The sequence below is a fragment of the Telmatherina bonti genome (genome assembly GCF_933228915.1).
Source record: "Telmatherina bonti genome assembly, chromosome: 4".
Lineage (NCBI taxonomy): Eukaryota > Metazoa > Chordata > Actinopteri > Atheriniformes > Telmatherinidae > Telmatherina > Telmatherina bonti.
In genome coordinates this window covers 22,231,247-22,251,366 of record NC_136622.1, presented here as the reverse complement: position 1 = coordinate 22,251,366, position 20,120 = coordinate 22,231,247, and the positions used below count along the sequence as shown (strand labels likewise).

Genomic DNA, 20,120 nt, shown 5'->3' with positions numbered 1-20,120 from the left:
AAGATTGGTTAAAGGATATGGCTGTATTGGCATTTGGATAAGGAAAAGGAAATTAAACACAAAGGCGGTAAAATGACATTGATTCCTTAGGTTGAAGGGTTTGATTTGCCCAGAAAGAGAAAGCAGGACTTGTGATATGATAACTGGAATGTGTTCTCATCCACTTTCCTTCCCAGCAGCCAGAATATGCATGTTATTCCTAAACCACCCAGCTGTCTTTTAAATCGATCCTTTCCTTGTGTTCGCCTGCCACATCTCACCTTTGCAAATTTCAATCTCCTCTCTCACCAGCTTTCTTCCCTCCATCTATATTTTCTATAACCATTTACCCATGGCTGGCCTGTCAATCCATCTGACCCTTAGCTCGCTAAATCACCACAATATATTCTACACCAAACCCTGACAGCATGTCTACATGATCCCATACTTGACACCCACTGGGCTGACTCCCATCTGCACAGTCAAAAATCAAACAGGCTCCAAGCTACAGCCTGATGGGGTGGGGTGCAGGGGTGGGGGCATTGCCTCCAATTCTGAAAGTGCAAAGGATCTTGATGCTGAACAAGCACACATATGTGTATGGCATTGAAAAAACACACTCATCCTGGGAGATAAGTTAAGGGACTTTACTTACAAGTCTTTGAAACAGCACCTTTTTTTTCCAACAAGGATTCCCAAAGGAAAGTAAAAACGGAACGCAGAGATGAAAGTATTATTGTTGTTGACAGTTCAGTCTGAGGCACAGTTCTCCCTCTTAACCCTTATTTTACCCCGCTACCGCTTTAATGGCTGAATCCCCAGAAAGTGCTGAGTGTGGTCTTTGATCAGATGCAGACGCTTAAGTAATCAGGCCAGGGAGGCAACATTAGAGAATTTTTAATTTGGTGTATTGCAACAGGATCTTTGCAGAGGGCTTGTTTGTGTCGCAGAACATGTCCACATCGGTTTGTGTTTGTGCGTTTGAAGAGCAGGATGGCTGACAAAGAGGAGCGAGGGACCGACACTCTTGCGCTGTTGGACTCTGTAGTTGCTCTTAACTTGGGAGCTGATCAAACCTTTCATCCTACATAACATCACACTTCTACTTCGACTCAGAACCAACAAGCATTTGGAAACAGTTTCTGACGTTATCTCCCCATAAAAGAAATTATGAAAGAAGAATATACACCAGACCAGCATTTGTGGCTTTACCTCAAGTTAACATCTTTTTTAGTCATAATTAGCCTCATAAGTTTGAAATCTTGAACACAGAGAAAGCATTTTTTAAAATATATTTTTATTCTATATTTGTAATAGTTTTCCATGTTTTAAGCACATTTTCCCTTGTGACCTTGTCCTCATCCATCCTAGCTGATTATCTCCTGCTGCTTCAGTCAATTTCTATTCCAGTGAAAAGGCATTACAAGATGCAAATTGCATTTGCTTTCAAAGAAAGTCCACATCGCTCCTCATCTTTTTGATACCATCCTTTAATAGAAGGGCGACTGTGCTACCCTGTGTTTTTGCTGAGGATCCCTCTCTCTGTCCTTCTCTTCTCACAGAAATCCCCGTTTACATCCATCTCTTTGCTTGAACAGCTCAATTAGCTCAGTCATCGTCAGAAGGAAGATTACATTCTGCACCATACTGTAGCAAGAGTAATCACAGACTCCAAGTCCAGCTTCTCTGACAACAAAATCACTGCTGCACCAGCAGCTCCCATGACAGCCTCCAGAGTCGACTGCCACTGCCAAACAAAACCGACTGCATTAAATAGTATGATAATGTGACCACCAGTGGGTCTCTGGAGCATTGCTGCCTCACCGAGGATCCATACACACAGACTCATTCACTCCCACACACCCTCCTCAGCAGCTGTATTATCATCTATTGTGAGACTATGTGCAGTGCAGTATGTTTATGGATGTTGTACAGATGGTAACAAGTCATTGTCGGGCACAGTGTCTTCCCTACCCTCTGGTCCCTTGACAAGGTTCATCTGGGACAAGCTGCAGGCAACTGAGGCATGGCAGGAGGAACTGAACGGAGGAGCACGCTCACAACACCCCCTTCAGCACACTTTGGCACGATGTAAACTGATTCTTTTAATGATCAAACTACCAGTTACATTCTTGTGAGCCCACTTGTGCATTTACATACAACACAATCATTGTGCCCACAAGCCACTAACAACCTTTATGTGGTAAGCTCACAACCTTTAGCAACACCCCTGCCTGTTCAGGCTTCTGCATTATTAACACAGCTTTATTTTACTAGTTGTAGAAACAAATGTCTAACAGGCTACAGGCCTTGACAGCTGGCATCTGTATGGCATACAGCCAGGTGAGCGCCTCCCGTTCACTGGCACACCTCCACAGTTTGCTGTTTCCACTGCCACACCCTTATTTTCCATCCGACGTCTCCCTTATGATAAATACCTTTCTCATTGTCTCCTGTTGATATTTGAATGTCTCTTTCTTTCCCCCTACCTTCAACTTCTTTTTAGCACCCCTTTTCTCTTTGTTCTTTTCACAATATTTAAGTTAAGATTACAAAGCTCTGTCGTTGCCCTTGCGAAATACTTCCACTGCAGCGGCAGGACTTGTGCCTAGAAGACTGGCAAATTGTTGCAGAGTGCTCTGCTGTGCTGATCACCTTATAGCTGAGTTTTATTCTCTACCTCAATAAAATTTCTAGCCTTTTATTGTAATGATGAGCCTCACTTACCATTAAGCCACTCAGCTATTAGCTGGGGGAGGGGAAGAAAAAATAAATATTCATATTAAAATTGATAAGAGGGGCCAAGGGAAGGGGCACTTGAGACTTTCTTCGAGCTTTTTTTTTTTTAAAAAATGCAGATGCACTGTAATATTTTGCATTGGAGAAGAAAACTGAATACAGAGAGTATTATACCTGAAAATACCTTTAAAAATACCTTTAAACCTTTAAATAGTCTTCCAAACAGACATGCCTAACTTCAGTCATTTCAAATAAAGCAAGCACATTTAAAGCATTATCATAAAGAAATAATGAATATTAAAGTGTTCAAGAAGGTTGCACAATAGCACTGAGCATCGCTGTATAATCAGTATTAATGATGAGGAGACCCTGTTGCATGCAGATACAAATGTACAATACAGAAACAACAAAAAAGCATTTTCCCCGAAACTATTTGGCACTAAGTTTACCATGACAACCACCAATCCAGCGTTATAGATAACTTAGTCATTTCTGTTTAGATTTGTTCAATCATGATTTTTTTTCCAATTAACAGTGTTTCCATTAATATAAATTTACTGTGCATACAAAGTCCAAACATCGTGTGACCATAAGATCAACTTAAATAAAAGACTGATTTTAAATAGGAGCTTGATAGTTATGAACCAGACAGATATCTTTTAGTGGTGTAAGATGAGCTGAAGGTGAGATTCCACAACAAGCCATCTCCACCTAACAGCTTAATTAATCCACTCTCCACAGCTCACCACTGCTCTGTTTCTACTTAACAGCTAAATGTCCCTCTCGTCACAAAAAGATCCTCTTACCTCCACAGTGTGGCTACTCTCCTCTTGCAACTCCTGTCCTTTTTCTCGCGCTCTCCTTATCTACTTGTGCCTTTTCTTCCTCTTCTATATGAAATTGATTGCACCCTCTCTTCTCTGCTGATGCTGCAGTGATAGAAAAACACACCCTTCTTTGGCCGCGCTCTCTCTCTCCCTCCCTGACTCTCATTGGCTGCCTGTTAGAGGTGACATCACCCTTCTTCTTTGCCTGCCTGCCTCCCTTCCTCCTCCTCCTCCTCCTCCTCCTGTTCCCTCCCTCACTTTCTCTTCACCTTGCTCTCACTGGATTCTGACCACCCTTTATTGTCCTCCTCTTCCTCTGTACTCAGTGAAGATTATTATGTCAAATAGCTCCTCTCTTTGGTTCTTACACTCACCAAGTAATGCCAAGCATAATGCTGCATACTGAGCATGCACTGCCTTTTGCCCTTCAACACTTCTTCTCGGCACTCCGGCTGCACCAATTCATAATCTAATAAATTACAAGAGGTAAAGCAAGAGTGAGGGAGGTTTTGTGCTCATATTCTCTGCACTGCAATGGACTCAACTTCTAAATTCACTGGATTATCCAGACGTCAACTTGGAAGTGGTTCCTCACAGTGAAATCATAGGCACTGGTGGAATGGATGTTACGTAACACTGGTGAATAGAAATGTGTCAGGAATCACTGGTGTCTCTTATCTGAGTTTTTTGGGGGGTAGGGTGTGGGGGAAGGGGGGGCTGATGTGCAGAGATGCACTGATTTCAGGGTAATAAAGAGCTGAGGGAGTCCAGGGACTGTCTAGCTGTGTTCGTTTGTTCTAACAAGATAGCACAGTTGTTAAATGTCATTGGGCGGCTATAATCCCACACCCGATGATAGAGATCTTTTGTTTTACATGCTTTTGTCTGCTGCACCATGACTGATAGTAAGTTATGTCCCAGTCAGTCATCTCCATTTATCGTGCAGAAATTTCAGAAATGCAAAATTGAATGTTCTTTGATTTGTTAAAAGAAAAGGGACTGTGTAAACTGGTGCTTTGCACTACAAAGTCCCTCAGTCCTCTTTTTGTTCTGCAAACCCTCCAGATCCTGTAAACAATTATCTCGCTTGATTTCACACTCAGTACCTGACCTTTTTCCATTTGTTGCCAGTTCATTATCAAGCAGTTGAAGATTTTTCTTGCTGCTTCTGTTTAATTATTATTATATGACATTATATATTTTCACGGGCAAGTTAAAAAAAAAACAACAACAACCGTTTTTTTGGCTCCAGTGGCCTTTTTTCAGTAGCACCTTGACAGGAAATGGGATCAGGAAGAGTGGGGAATGACATGCAGTAAAGTCTCACAGGACAGGACTTGATCCGGCTGCATTGAGGAGCAGAAGCTTCTGTACATTGGTCAGCTGGTCAACCACTCAGCTACACAGTGATCCCACTCATGAGAAAGTATGCTTTTTCCTGACCATCGCCACAGCAAATCATCTGTTTCCAACTTCTAAACTGGAATGGAAGCCCTATTTGCACGGCTCAACGAAGCCATATCTGTCTATAAAGAAGTGGTGGACTGATTGGAGAGACTGGAGATGTATATTGTGTGTGGCGATGAGTGTGGTGATCATGTTTATAATCTTTTGGTGTTGTGAAGTCCGTGTTCAGGTGAGAAATCGCAGACAGGTGGTTGAGACATTCACAGAAATGAGGAGGAGTAGAATTTCATCACACGAAGGGTTCTAGTACCACATTTCAGGTTGATCTTTGTACTGTCATAGAGTGTGTGAGAAACCGAGCAGGATGGAGGAGTTAGGATGTCTGGATGGGGGTAATTCCTCCAACTCAGGCAGATGTGTCCACATATCAGGCTGGGGAACTGTATTATGGACCACGCGTCCGGATGGATGGACCACCTCCCCTTCTGATCTTTTTCTGGTACAGATGCAAAGACAGATTCAGTTCTCTCATAGAGCATTCTCCCATCAGGAAAACAGATGTAACCCACTTCTCATAAGCACAGAAAGCATTCAGACAAATCCTCATCCAGAACCAGGATGTTACTTGTTGCACACCCAACCTGTCTGTCCGGGAGAAGAGAGAAATGCTGATTCTTTTTATTTGGTTATAGAAGTGGATGTAACGGGTCAAGACCCAAAAGTGTGAAATAAAGTAACCATCGCAGCAACCTCCTAATCCAAAAGTTCCTCTCCTATCAAAGGTATTACAAACAAATCACACATGTTGGAACACGAAACATCCTATTGAAGAAGCCACAGGATATGGTGGACTTAACTTGTGGTTAGATTGGGTGACACAGACAGCAAAAGACCTCAATATGACTAATTGTGCGGCGTCCACAACAACTTTGTACACTGAACCATCTCCATTGTTTCCAGAAGAGGATCCAACAGGATATGAGTGTTAAATCTTAAATGGCAAGCCACCTGACCCTAGTGTACAGGATTAGCTTCCTTGTTTCCACCAGTGTATAATTCTGCTAACCCCCTCTATTCCCCCCTTGGAAAGGAAAGGGTAGCAGGTATTTGTGTTTAAACTTTACAGGATTTATTTTAACGGATTACCACGGAAAGGGCCCGGGTAAATTAGGAGCAATGTATTCATCATGGTGTAATGTGACCATAGCTAAGGCAGAAGGAGTTATTGGGCCGTGGACCCAAGCAGGTTTGTTTTATTATCATGGGGGATAGAGAATGTTAACACACATCCATGGAGCCATGATCAGTCTCAGGTTTCTTTCTTGTCGAAGTCGTCACTCATTTGCTCTTGTGGAAGTTCAGAATAGGATGGCTCTTGACTTCTTGTTGGCAGAAAAAGTTGAAATTTCTCTCAATGTTTGGTGATTCCTGTTTTATGTTTATTCCTAATATTACTGCTCCAGGTGGCACCGTTACAGGGCCTTAGAAGGGCTGAGGGCCTTGTCTAAAGAAATGGCTGAACAGTGTGGAATTAATAATCTCTTAGAGGACTGGTTTGGTTGGACGTTTGGGAAATGGCAGACTTTGGTGAAGTCAGCTTTGGTTGATTATATTTTTCATGGCCCTCCTAGTGATGTTCCAGCTGCAGGTTGTAGGTGATCCTGCGGAGAATAACTCAGAGGACATAATTTAACTGGTGATGTTTATTCACTCATATTGTTGTTTCCTTATTTACTCATCAAAACGTGTTAGAATATTGAAGAGTGCAGGTAGTTGTGCGTGTGTGTCGCAGTGACACTTATCTTGCAGCTGGTGGATACAAAGAGAATTGGGAGTAACTAGGGGAGGTAGTCTGTGTGTGTGTGTGTGATGCATGAGAGAGGAATGAGTGTGGATAGCAGAAAATAAATGTTCTGAGGGGTATAAATATGAGGGAAAATAGTTTTAGACTCTCGCTGACTTAATTCTGCTAAGCGTAAGGGTCTCCAGATATATCTACATAGAACGCTCATCGTAATCTTTAGTTTCTCATCAAAGGTTGTGTTTTCAAACTTTATTCTGTGTTTCTGATCTCGTTCCAATCAACAGACCTGGCGGGATCGAGAGGAATCCCAACACAAGCAACAGTCTGATTATCTTAAAAGATACACAAGTACGGTGGGATTTAAAAGTGTCTACATTTGGTGAGAGTTTGATTTCCACTATAGTTTGTTCCACATGTTGCAGCCTCTCCTTGTTTAGTCTGGACTCTGCTCTGGACTAGCTGACCTGAGTCCTTGGATCTAGGAGTCCTGCTAGGTTTATCTTCTCTGAGCATATCACAGATTTTGTTTTGGGCCTAGACCGTTCTGGGATTTAAAAACTATCATAAAGGTTTTAAAATCTGTTTTGTGATTGACAGGATCTCTTAGCTCTGGGTAAAACTCTCGCAACAGTGATCTGGCTGAGCTGCAGCTGTTTAAGGCTCCTTGTGGGACGTAATCCAGCCTACTGGAAATGGATGTGTTGGAGTTATCAGGACATCAGCAGCTGTTTAATTCTTCTACAAAACTGTGAAAATCCCTGAGTTATTCAAATGATCTCCAAATTGTCAATATATGTTTGTATGTTCAATTTCACCACAAAGCAAAGTCATGACATAATGATTGTCTTCTCTATTTGCTGCTTTCTCTGTTGGAGCTAAATTAGAGGGAGATGACTTCCTAAAAATGTACACACAGCTTACTTTCTTTTGTTGGTCTTGATCCTGAAATAAGAGAGCAAAATGAGAGACAATTAGCACAGTTACACACTCAGTCCACATTTGTTGCTATAAATAAAGCTCAAGATAGAAATTGGGGCAGCACCACGTCCAGTCAGGAAACCCTCCATTCACTAATCTGCTGTTGTTTTTCCTTTGTGTATCTTCATCCTGAGGGTGCCAGCATGCCCATCTGCTGCTGGTGTCCGAGGATCTGCCAGGCATTCGGACATAAGCTGCAACAGCAGCAGACAGCATGGGAATAAATGATTGATGACGCCGGTTAAGTGTGACTCTCTGCTGTTACTCTCAGGAGAAGCTTGATGGCTGCAGAAGTCTGGGTCAAACCTGTGGTTTTAAGCCAGGAGTGACGACAAAAACTGTGGAAGAAGGCGAGGAAGAGTCACATACATTTCCTTGTACAGTAGAAATGACCTTTCAAACAGATTGTGTTTGCAAATTTCGAAAGAAGCTGAAAACAGAATCTAAGCTTTAACTAGATGACGTCTGATTGTTAATGTGATTTAGTCTTGCCATCCGCACACACACTGTGGTCAGTGCAGGCTACTGAAAGAGAAGCCAGCATTGTAACCGTCAAAGGATGGGAGGGAAATTAGCATTGACAACAGGAAGTCTCACTTGAATTGATCTGTTGAGAGAATGCTTCGATTGTTTCCAAGTCTCGCAGCGAGAGTTTCATGTCTGCTTGACTTTTAAGAGGAAACTTTTGCCCCAACTATTGCTTTATCATGAAGCCTGGCTTTGACTTCCTACCATTCATCTCTGAGATGCTTTTTATTTGCCCTTGCACAAGCTCTCTCCCCTTTTTCCCTCTTCCCGGACTCAACTGTAAGTGAGTCAGCTGGCAGCCTGGCTGGAGAGATGGAATGATATATGAGGAGGAAGACGGGTGCAGTGAAAGGGAGCAGGAAAGCTTGTGAATGAACAACTTAAAACCTGGAGTTGCAAGAAAAGCATGCAGTCAGCAAAAAACAGAGTGAGTGGAAGACAGTTCCATCAGCTCAAATAGCATAGAGACCGGGGCAATATTGTAAATGGCTGCAGTGAGGTTCCGAGTGAGAGGAAGACATGGAGTGATATTGAGAGCTCAACATATTAAAGCAGAAGGGAGAAGAGTGTTACAGTATGTCTTACATAACATGGTGTTTTGGACACAAAAACACATTGATTTAGTCTCAAGTTACGAAAGTGAGTCACTCACACAAAGGTTCTTTTTGGATCACTGGGAAAAGAGCCATCAGACAGTGGGGATGCATGAGGATAAGGTTCAAATGCAGATAAATAAACAAGCACTGGTGATCCGTTTCAAACCAGACATCTGGAGCCCTGATAGGCTCATGGTCATGGTGCACGGTGTGCTGTGATGGTTGGCACTGTGGTTTTACAGCAAGAAGGTTGCTGCTTCATTCCCCTGTGGGGGGTGGGGAGGGGGAGGTTTGTACAGTGGATTTCTGGATGGAGTTTGCATGTTCTCCCTGTATATGTGTGGGCTTTCTCCAGATACTTTGACTGGAGAAAACTTTGACCTTCTGTCCACTGTGCATGTTAGGTTTATTGTTGGTCATTCTAAATCCTCCCGAGGATTGAATATGAGCATTAATGGCTGTTTGTGTCTCTGTGATGGACTCGTAAACCTGTAAAATGTTTCCCAGAAGCATTTGGACTCGAGGCCTTTTGATGCTAAACTTCTATGAAGACAAGAAACAGTTTTGTAGGAAATCATTGAAACACTTGCTGTGTTGGCCAATAATGTTTGGCAAAATGTGGGCTTCATGGGACGAACATGTGATCAAGCCAGTCAGCAAAAGTTCCTTTCACATGGAGTTGGAGACAATTGTTCTCTCAGTCTTTTGGGTTTAGCCCCAGGTAGCCAAGACAATTATAACTTGTACTGTGCATTTACAGGTAAACCTAGCTACCACCTTTTCCTCCAGTTGCTCTGCTCTGTTGGCTAAAGACTCTCGCTCATGCACACACCTTCACTCACTTATTCACTCACATCAGAAACTTTGCTACAGAGGTGGCTGAAGTATGGAGACGTTCCAGTTAAACACTGACGTTACTGGGAATCAGGTTTCAGTAAGTTGCTACAGTAGCACCAGACACAGGAAATCTATGCAGGAAACAGTTTTCTATGTATTTAAAAACCACATTCAAAGGATAAAACCTATCAATATACCCCCATCAGATTATTATATCTAATAATTACAGTATACAGTTGTTCTCAAACCTTTTTCAGAACTTTTCCCCTGTGAATTATTTTTTTCATTATTTTCTGAACAGGGCAAAACGTTTTTTTTTTAAGAGAAATAAGATTATACATGAAATTAGAAACATTAAAATGGTCATATATGGTTTATTTAGTACACTTCTGTTCACTATTCTGAAATATTTCACGACTCGTATTTACGTATTTATTCTCTATCTTATTTATCTCAAGTGCATCCTGCAGTACTCCAGTGGTGAGCAGAAAGGCAGAAATGCCATTGATATGAAAAAGACAGGAACTTTTCAATCAATCCATCCTGTCATGAATTACAACTTAAACATCTGTGACACCAGATTCCTACAAATAAGTTATACTGCAATATAACCATGTTGTGATAACATAAAAATTCCACATGGCGTGGACTCTTTGCTCACAAACTAGATTTTTTTTTTCCTTTAAAGGAAAGTTGTATAAAGAGCAATTTTATGCCAGAATAAAAAAGAAGTAAATAAGTTCCATAAATGAATCCACTATGTTTCACCTCCAGTGTCCTTGACCTGTAAAACACAACATTAAAAACTTGGACTACACGCTATGTGTTGTTATTTCTTGATATTACACTGTTTTGTTGATGGAAATGTTGTGCTTTAAAAGTTTTATTTTATGTAGTTTTGTGTGATTTCAATCTTTGGAGGTTTTGCTGCTGTTTATGAAATGATAAAAATGTAATAAAACTAGATGAATAAAGAAGATGCAAATGTTAGTCATTTGGAATGCTCTGTGGTGAGCGGGGAGTTTTTAAAATAAAGTTTTATAAGGTTTAATGGACTACAAGGGGGCTGCACAGTGGTGTACTGGTTAGCACTGTGTTGGTCACTCTAAATTGTACTTAGGAGTGAGTGTGAGCGTGAATGGTTGTTTGGTTCTCTGTGATGGACTGGTGACCTGTCCATGCTGCACTCTGCCTCTTGCCCAATGAATGCTGGGATGGATTCCAGCTTCCAGCAACCCTGACTTGGACCAAGAGGTTATGGAAATGGATGAATGGAGGAAATAGAATGGATAAAGATCAACTCAGAAAAATATAAGTAACCAGGACTCTGGGAAAACTGAGAGAAAAAAAAAGAAGTGTGAAACCCCACAGATGGATCACAACAGAGAACTGGGCTCTTTGGTGTTTTTTTAAGACGTTACATCTGCTCTGTTTCAGGGAGGCTGCGATGCTTGTTCTTTTGGAGCTGTATTGATCTGGTTAAAGTAATTAGGTCGGCAAAAGGTCAGCCAGCTGTCTCTGACCTGGCGTTAATCACTCTCTAATTGAGGGAAAATTACTCTGATTTAGTTTGCTGCTGTGCTCAGAGCGGCCCATCCTCTCGATATGACCAGCACTTAGCTCACCAGATGACATTTCATTAAACATGTTAACTGAATGTAAATAGCTCAGTCAGCCAAAGGCAAACAGCAACACCAAAGATTAAAGTATTGGTTTGTATCAGGGTGGCAAAATGAAGCAAGTCAGTTAAAGCGGAAATGGCAGCTTACATCTACTCAGCAGCTCACATATACTTGTTTACTTACTGCCATTGAAACGCCATGTTCAAATAGAACTTTAGTGTGAACGATCTTAATGTACAATCTGCCATGTAGGTAAAGCAAAGACATGACGGATGTTGATTTGTTCTAAGCTTTTCACTTATGTTTTTTCTAATAAATCATTGAAGTATTTTCCAGTTTCTAAAAGACTGTGTAATGCAGTATACATGCAAACCACAGCCAGATGAAATCAGTTCACACTGATCATCTTCTTATATATACAGATTACCTGCAGCTTTATTCTCTCTCTTACTCTCTCTGTGCCGCAACATTCACACTTCTCCAAATGAAGCTTTCAGTAGTTGACCACTTTACATGAACTCTAATGTGACTGTGCTGGATTTCATGCAGTGGCTTGTCTCTTTTAAAATGCCACAAGGTGCTCACCGCTGTGCCTTTGAGGGGAGCTGAAGGAGAGGCTGAAAGGGGAGGGGGTTGTAGATGCTAAATGGTAGATAGCTTGCAACCTCAGACGTGGATTATTATACAGACGGACAACTCTATCGAGACTCTAAGACAACCCTGTGACTGTTCTAGTCTGGGAAGGAAAAATAAATGCGTTTGACAACAAGGCCAAAAACATGAACTGATATAATGCACATTAGCCTCTTCTAATCCAAGCGAGCACCCCCACACAAGGACTTGTTTTGCTGTTGATGTTTTCTCTTTTGTTGCTCCTGTGTATTCACCCAAGCACACACATTAACACTCCGGTATTCATGCGTTAACTCCATTCAGGAGGGCAGTTTAGTCGCTCCAGAATCTGAATAATGTTACATGGCAAATCTGCTACAATATTTGGTCAAATGGATTGAAACAAAAACCACATTTAATGCTGGATCAAACTAAAACAAAATCAGTTTAATCTTTTTAACAGAACTACCCTTTATACCACAGGCTATAAAAGAAAAAAAAATCTTAATAAAAGCATCACTGTTGCATCAGCTCTGGCAGCATGGTGGAAAGTCACCAAATCACCTAATTTTCTCGAACACCATGTATATACACCACTGTTTGGAATAATCTGGATTTTAAAATAAATGATACTGTCTTACTTTTCCTCATGTCAACACGAAGGACAGACTGATTGAACATCTTTTCCTCAACAATAATTTAATACTGTTTAGTTTCGTTGTCCAGAGTTTCAGAGTTTATCTGTAACTGTTTCTTCAATACCAGCAGGTTAAATCTTAAATAAAATCTAAAATAAAAATCACTAAATGAACTCACTACAACCATCTAAATTGGCTCAGGAAATAATGAAAATCAAAAACCTGAGTAAATTCAGACTTCAGTCTTCAGACTATATAGGGTATCAGACACTGACATGATGGTAATCCCAGTAACTAAATGGAAAAAGGATTCTTCACCTCCCAGTCCAAACTCTGGCCAAATTTTTATAATAATATTTTTTTCATGACTATTAATAAAAATCAGCAACTGATACAACATAAACATTCATAGAAAACGGATGGCCGTATACATCTGTATAGAGCTTGTTTAATGATAAACACTATAATTATAGTGCACTGATTTATTTCTATTGTCATTTTGTCTTCAATTGTTATTATTCTCACCATTATTTTTACTACACCTTGTTATTGTTATTACCTGCCAAATATAATAATATTGTTAAAGATTTTAGCATAGGTATATTCTTAGTGTCACTGCAACTATACATATGATACACACAGAAACAAGCACTCAACACTCGCTGTCAAACACCTTTCCAAAGTTATATGGTTCTTATATATTTTTCTTTCCTGCATTAGGACTCCCTGAACATAGTTTAAAAAAAGAGTCAGGAATCATGTGGCAAAGCAGAGCTAATAAAGAGTCTGACCTTTACAGTCCGCAGACTTGTCATTTCTAGTTTGGATGTGGACTGTGCGTTACTGGCACACACCTGAGCCCAACTTTTACCCCACAGCTGAAACAAAAACTCCTACACGCCATTACATTGCTTTTTGAAAGCCGGAGCAAAGTCGAAATGATTCATCATCACTGTGTGAATAGTCAGAGAGACAGATCTGATGTTCATGAACAAATAATTTATGTTGAAAGGCTTTTGTAAAACGATGAACACAACTGAGTTGCAGATGTGAGCTATTCATTTTCCCACCATTGTGTGCTTTTTTTTTTTTTGTACAAATTATCCACACCGCTTTCATATGCAAACATGATGTCCAACAGCATCTATTCACAAGAATGGACAGAACCAAATACTCTGAGTTTTATCCAAACATTTACCAGTGTTGTCACTGACGTTGCTCAGGTTTTATTTATCTTTTTCTTACATTTCTGTATTTTTCCTGCATTAAAAATGCATAGTAGATTTAGATTAGCTACATATGTTTTTTTATTATTATAAATTGTGATTTCTTTAATTATCAAATGTTATTGTGTGGAAAACATTCTAGTAGAGATGTGGAGCCACTTCATGTAATGTTTACAATGAAAACATGAGCAAAATAAAATTATGGCCAAATTTCAGAAGAATTCCCACCAACAGAGTACATATTGCTACCAGATTATTTCCTTGATAAAAACAAGTAACCCTATATTTAATTATAAAAAAAATAAATAAATAAGAAGGACACAGTTTTTTGAATGGCTCTGAACTGACTCCCTTCAAAGAGCCATAACTCCCGTCTCTATCAAGCTCTTATTTTTGCTGCTCTCCTCCCCTGACTCCATCCTTGCAGGCAGTGTAGAGATGGCAGCCTAATCAGGAGGTGATGACAAACCAGACAGATTCAAAACACCACATAACACTCTCCCCAAGTTGTCACACCACTGTCAAAACTGGGGGCTGCTCCTGTCCACCTTGATATATCATACTTCTTTTTCATCTCCACATTTAGAGCCCAGAATTAACGTTTGCTACAAGAAGCTCCAGGAATAGAGATAGATGTGAGAAAACTGGGGTGTCTGCCATGATTACACAACATTTTATTTGCTGTGACACCACCTAGATAACTGGTTTGTTCTGCTTGTGAAGCCAAAAGTTCACATTTTTCCCTGTAATAAAAGGATTGTGAGAATTAATAGGGAACGCAATTCTGCAAAGAATTTACCACCAGAAGGAATTTACATCACTATAAATAATTTTGCACCAAGTAAAAACAATAAGGTAGTTACTGTAATGAACTGAGCTGCATAAGTCATATAGAAAGTAACAATTAGTAATGAACTCCACACATCCTCATTTCTTAGTTCACCATCACTGTGTAGAAGGAAACTGATCAGTGCTGCAAGAGTTTTTTTTTTTTTTTTTTTGGCTTAACACACACAATGGGCCATCACATGCAGCCCATTTGTGGGAATGAGTAATGTAGAAATATTTTCACATAAAGCTCAAGTTCTGCAGCCAACACAGTTACTGTTTTGCAACAGCTCGTTGTTCCCAGAAATAAAACAGAAAACATTGATGACTTTACTGGAAACTGAACTGCAGTGACATGGAGAAAACATCTTAATCCAATCATTTCAGCTGTTTCAGAGTGTTGCAACAGCATATTTGGCAGCAATGCTGAGATATCACAGACAGCAAAAGTTACATTATATCAGTAAAATTCCATCCATGGTTTAATTGGTTTACTCCTGTGTCTGCAAATCAAAAGATGCTTACAAAGCAATTTAAGTGAGGCAATGAATGTTTTCGACCAGGGAGATGGGGACTCGGGTCCTCGAGGGCCATAGTCCTCCACCTTTTCCACATGTTCCAGCTCTAACCCACCTGATGAAAATCAAATGGATCCAACTGTCCATCAAGTCTAGCTCGGTGACTCATTAAAGCAGGGACACAGGAAAACTAGCGGGCTGAGGGCCGAGCCCTATAGGTCTTTATTTAAAAGGAGTTGCAGAACTCTGGTCCTTAAGAGCTGTAAGTGTTGGCAGTTTCCCTGCTAAAACCCACCTAAAAGACCTCTTGACATCAAATTCTGTTCAAGTCTGTTGATGACCCATTGACTTGAGTCAGGTGTGTTGCAGCAGGGAAACTCTTAACACTTGACTATGTCTCGAGGACAGAGTTGCCCACCCCTGCTTTAGACATAAAGACGTATATGTGGGCCACTGCACTGTAAAACCAGGTCTTACTGAGGGGTCTGAAACAGTCGCATGACAGCACTGTAATTTCATTTGTCATGCCTCAGCACACACCTAATCAGACATGTACGCTTCTTCTTCTGTCACCGGTGTGCAAAGGTTTTCAGAGGGAGCTGGCATGGGGGAGGGTCAAAGTTGCAGCCCAAAAAACATTGCCGGGTGGGTGGGTTCAATTGAATTTCCAGGGGGTCTTCGACTGGAACGAATTCAGCACGCAAGAACAGTTCAAAAGAGGTGGATACACAGGGGACAACTGGGAGAAAAAGAAGGAGCGACAGGTGCAGGCATGCAAGAGCAGAAGTGGAGACACCCAGGGAGGTACAACACTTGGTATTGTGGCTTCATGATTTACACAGAGGGGATTAGCTCCAAATCTCTGGTGGCATTTAGGATTTTGCTGGTTAGGACACGGATTGTCACAACAACTGTCTCTTGAGGCTAAATTCTGGTCATGGATTTGCGGCAAAAGCATCTTTTCTTTGCTTATATTGCCCTAAAATGAACCTGAGATGAAAAGTATGTTGAGTAATAAGGAAACATGGAAGAAAGTAAAGAGAATTGTAGTTTATGACAAATCCACATTAACTGGTCTTTGCAGGAACCATGATGGTGGCTGTGGGATGTTCATGCTAGTAATTAGAAATGAGGAAGTTTATGATGTCTCATTTAGCAAAAATCAACTTTAAAATACACAGCTGTTAGTTAGCTGTGTATTTTAGTTAGCTGTGTATATAAGAGGAGCTGGAAAAAGACTAAAGTCGTAACGAGAGGAGTACACACTACAAGGGAAATGTGCAAATCCAGAAGCTGATACATTTTTAGCATCTTTACGGTTTTATTCCATCTGTTTTAGTTCAGGTTCATTTTAAAGGAACTTGAAAAGATTCCTAGAATTTCCCTATAATTTCACTTTTGTGGCACCAAAAAAAGGGAAAAATTCATGTCAAATTGAAAACTTATTTCTACAAAGTATTTACAGATAAAAATAACCTTTATTTTTGTCAAGGTGGGACCTTTTTCTTCAGATTAATCATCAGTTTAAGGGTTTTTATATTGTTTAGTGCTTGTATGACTGCATGATATGAACTATTAATACTTGTCAGTCTTATATTTGGTTTTGCATTGTGTGGACATTTTTTTTTCTCTCCTCACTTATCGGCCCCAGGCCGGTTGATCAAACTGAATGTACGAGGAGCATGCTGGGAGATTTGGTGGAAGCTTGTCAGTCCCAATTTGAGGACAGAGGTCTTAAGGTTTTAGTCCTCGACCTCCGTTCCCTTGGGAATTGGCGGTTCTTTAAAACTGTCTTTTCATTCATTTTGTTAACTTTCTACTTGTCGTCTCACAAGTTTATTAAATGACGAACCGGTTCTGTTTGAACCAGATCATCCTCAAACTGAGTTAGAAGTCAGGTGACAAAGCCCATCTGAAGGACGTGTAAGTTTCATCAGGTGAGACGGGAGAGACTGCATACAATTGCTGACGCAGGAAAATCTTTAGATTTCCATCATTGGGGATGGGTATATTGATCACCACGGCTTCCCTTTGCTGCTTATCCCCAATCACTGTGTGTGTGTGTCTGCATAAACCAGACATTTTAGTCAGTTTTGGCTGAATCCATAAACTACTAAAACAGCTGAATTATTTAGTTTGAGAACTAAATACACCCCTGAGTTCAGTTGGACAACAGACTAAACTGGAAATGACAGTTTTGTTATCAGACTGGAGACGTAAAGAAACTCTGGAGCGCTGCAGCTGATGTAGGGAAGAATGAGTAAGGAATCTAGTGTGGTCAGTCAGAAGCGTCTTCATAAAGCAAACCAGATACTAAAACCTCTGCACTTAAAAGTTTGAGTTAGAATCATCTAAAAACAGTAATTGCTGAATGATCACTAATCACTTGTATTTTCATGTGGATCCCGATCACCTCGGAAGAACGCTGGATGATTATACTGAACTCTGCTGTGCGGATGCTGAATCAGTGCCAATGAAACTCTACAGGATTTTATTATTTAGATTTTAGTTAATAAAAAAAGAAAGGTTTAATCTATTTGTTGCTGTACATGCTGTAGTTTAAACAAACTGCACTTAAGTTAATTTATTTACAAATCTGATTCATTGCCACCTACAGCCATCATTTGAGTGAACCTGGTGCAACACCAAGCTAAAGCTGGTTTTAAAATAAATATCTGTTCTATTAAGGATATGAAAGCAATATATGCACATAGTGGCACAAATTCAGATGTAATGATTAGAGATCTCCTACAAACCAAAGCCTGTACTCATCGTTACATTGCACTACAAAAATGAGTGCATGTGTGGAGCAGTTAAATGATAGCTACAAACAATGTAAACTAGTTAGCAGAACATGTTAGTTTTTAGATGTGATCCTGGGTAAAATAAGTCAACATAAAGATTTACAGTGAAGACAGAAAAAGCCTGTTATTAAGGATTTAAGCTGAACACCTGCAGATAAAGATTTCTCAACAATATGACTGGACCTTAAGCGTTGAGCTACTGCTGTTTTGGCAAATTTCACAGACCTGTTGTTTCCCTATGAGTTACATGACAAATCCGTATCAGGTCTTTATGAAGTAAATCTGAATTTTACATTGTTGATTTTCAAGTGCACTGGAGTCGGGAACTTCAAACTGCGTAATGTAATGGAATTAAGTAAAACTAATGAAACAGATTCCCATTTCATCTTTTGAAACGCCACAACTTGTGTCAAGTTTTTAATGATCAGAAAAAAAACCTTTAAATCAAGATTTTTAATCATTGTGGCAAAGTGCCTAGTTTGTCCCGTCATTGATGCTCGAACCTTAATACGAGCCAAAAGCAGGCCCGTTTCCAGCCATGTGTGGATTAACAGGAGCAGATGAAACCTGGAATAACACCACCTCATCAGTGTCGATATGTTTTCATCAGGACAGCAGTAAGGTCGGCTGCCATGTTGTCACACAGCCCACAAAGTGAAGGGGGGGGGGGTACGCGCGATGCAACAAGCTCAGCTTTCAACCAAGCAGCTTCAGTCGCCACAGGATGCCTTCAGTAATTTAACACATTGATTTGAACACAGTTTGATTCATTGTTGAGATGAACATACAAAGTGAGATTAGAAAAACAAAATGAGCACCGCTGGACGTATCTGTCCATGAACACATTATGAATAGACAGTTTTGATGAATGAATTGACTGCAAATAATGGCTAAAACAGTTAAGAGACTGAATGAAATTTTATGCATTTATTCATGTAGTTATTCCACTCTGATTCAAAGGCTCAAGTCTGGGTCAGCAATTTAATAGCCAAAAATACTCTAGTTTTTTTTTTTGTTGGGTTTTTTTTTTTTTTTTTTTAAGTTTTCATCACCTTCAAGTTTTCTCTTCATTTTTTGTACCATCCTTCCTTAAAAATGCCACAAAACTTTGAAAAGTGCATTTTTGTGGATATCACCTAAACGTTTCAAGTCGTTCATAAAAATGTTTCCTATTGTCAAAGGCTTTTGAAGTCACAAATTTGCAACAGGAAACCACCAACATTTTTCCCCAAAGGTTTTATAACCATCCTGTTCAAACAACATTCTTTTTTTCTTTTTACACAGCCAGAGAACAAAAAAGATTGAACATAATAAACTCCCAAACCTTTTGTACAGAGAAATCAAACTAAATGAAGAAAACGTCTTATATTAGTCCGTGTTTTATCCTCTGAATCCTCCATTGCATTTACCATAAACTGGGAAGATGACACATCTGTGTCAAAATGAGGCTCTCCGTGTTGTTGCAATGTCAATCACTCTATTATTTCACTTGCTGGTTTCATACGTTTTATATGGAATAGAAACCAGCAAGACTAGGCCATTCAACAAGTAATCCAGTAATGTCTATGATAGTGTGTGTGTGTGTGTGTGTGTGTGTGTGTGTGTGTGTGTGTGTGTGTGTGTGTGTGTGCGCGCGCGCGCGTTCAGAGGTTATCGGTGTGAATGTGTCAAGAGTAGGCAAACCTAAGTTAAGTGTATGCATGTCTGTGTGTGTTAAGTCTTGTGGTTTAAGCCAGTCCGAATCCCTCTGAGCATTCCTGAATGGCCAACAGCAGCATATGTCTCAGCTTCTCATAGCTCTCGTAGGCTGGAAGGTCCAGCTGGTTAAAGCTGTGGATTGATGAGGGGGACAAAACAGTTAGCTTTACATTTTTAGATTGTTTTCCTATAATAATAATAACTTTTTCAGAGTTGTTTACCAAGTATGAGCAGATGGTAGGCGGTCGGTTGACCGATCATCGCGGTGGATTTGGAACTTCTGGATACCGTTCATGCCCTCCAGAGCAGCAAAACCCTGGAGAGGAACCTTAGATGTGCCAGTGACAAACTGAAGAAACTTGGCCCGATCTGCCTGGTCAAAGGACCGCAACGCCCTCCAGAACCACTGGATCTATCATTTTGATGAGTGGGAGGAGCAAATAAAGAAGATTTGTAGATATTTTCAATTACAATTTATG

General features: G+C 40.3%; 2 protein-coding genes across 12 annotated transcripts in view; both read right to left on the bottom strand.

The window, feature by feature from the left end:
- Nucleotides 1-3,623, bottom strand: part of l1cama (L1 cell adhesion molecule, paralog a) — a 39,315-nt gene extending 35,692 nt beyond the window's left edge. For all 3 annotated transcript variants that reach the window (XM_079239293.1, XM_079239294.1, XM_079239295.1), the window contains exon 1: nucleotides 3,525-3,623. The gene's annotated coding sequence lies outside the window, so the exon portion shown is untranslated. The remainder of the gene's footprint in view (nucleotides 1-3,524) is intronic.
- Nucleotides 3,624-18,468: 14,845 nt separating this feature from the next.
- The window catches only part of huwe1 (HECT, UBA and WWE domain containing E3 ubiquitin protein ligase 1), a 49,758-nt gene continuing 48,106 nt past the window's right edge, over nucleotides 18,469-20,120 (bottom strand). For all 9 annotated transcript variants that reach the window (XM_079239280.1, XM_079239288.1, XM_079239286.1 and 6 more), the window contains 2 exons: nucleotides 19,863-20,053; nucleotides 18,469-19,773 (listed from right to left, as the gene is read on the bottom strand). In XM_079239280.1, coding sequence (XP_079095406.1) covers nucleotides 19,671-19,773; nucleotides 19,863-20,053 — 294 coding nt within the window. In that variant the 3' untranslated portion in view covers nucleotides 18,469-19,670. The remainder of the gene's footprint in view (nucleotides 19,774-19,862; nucleotides 20,054-20,120) is intronic.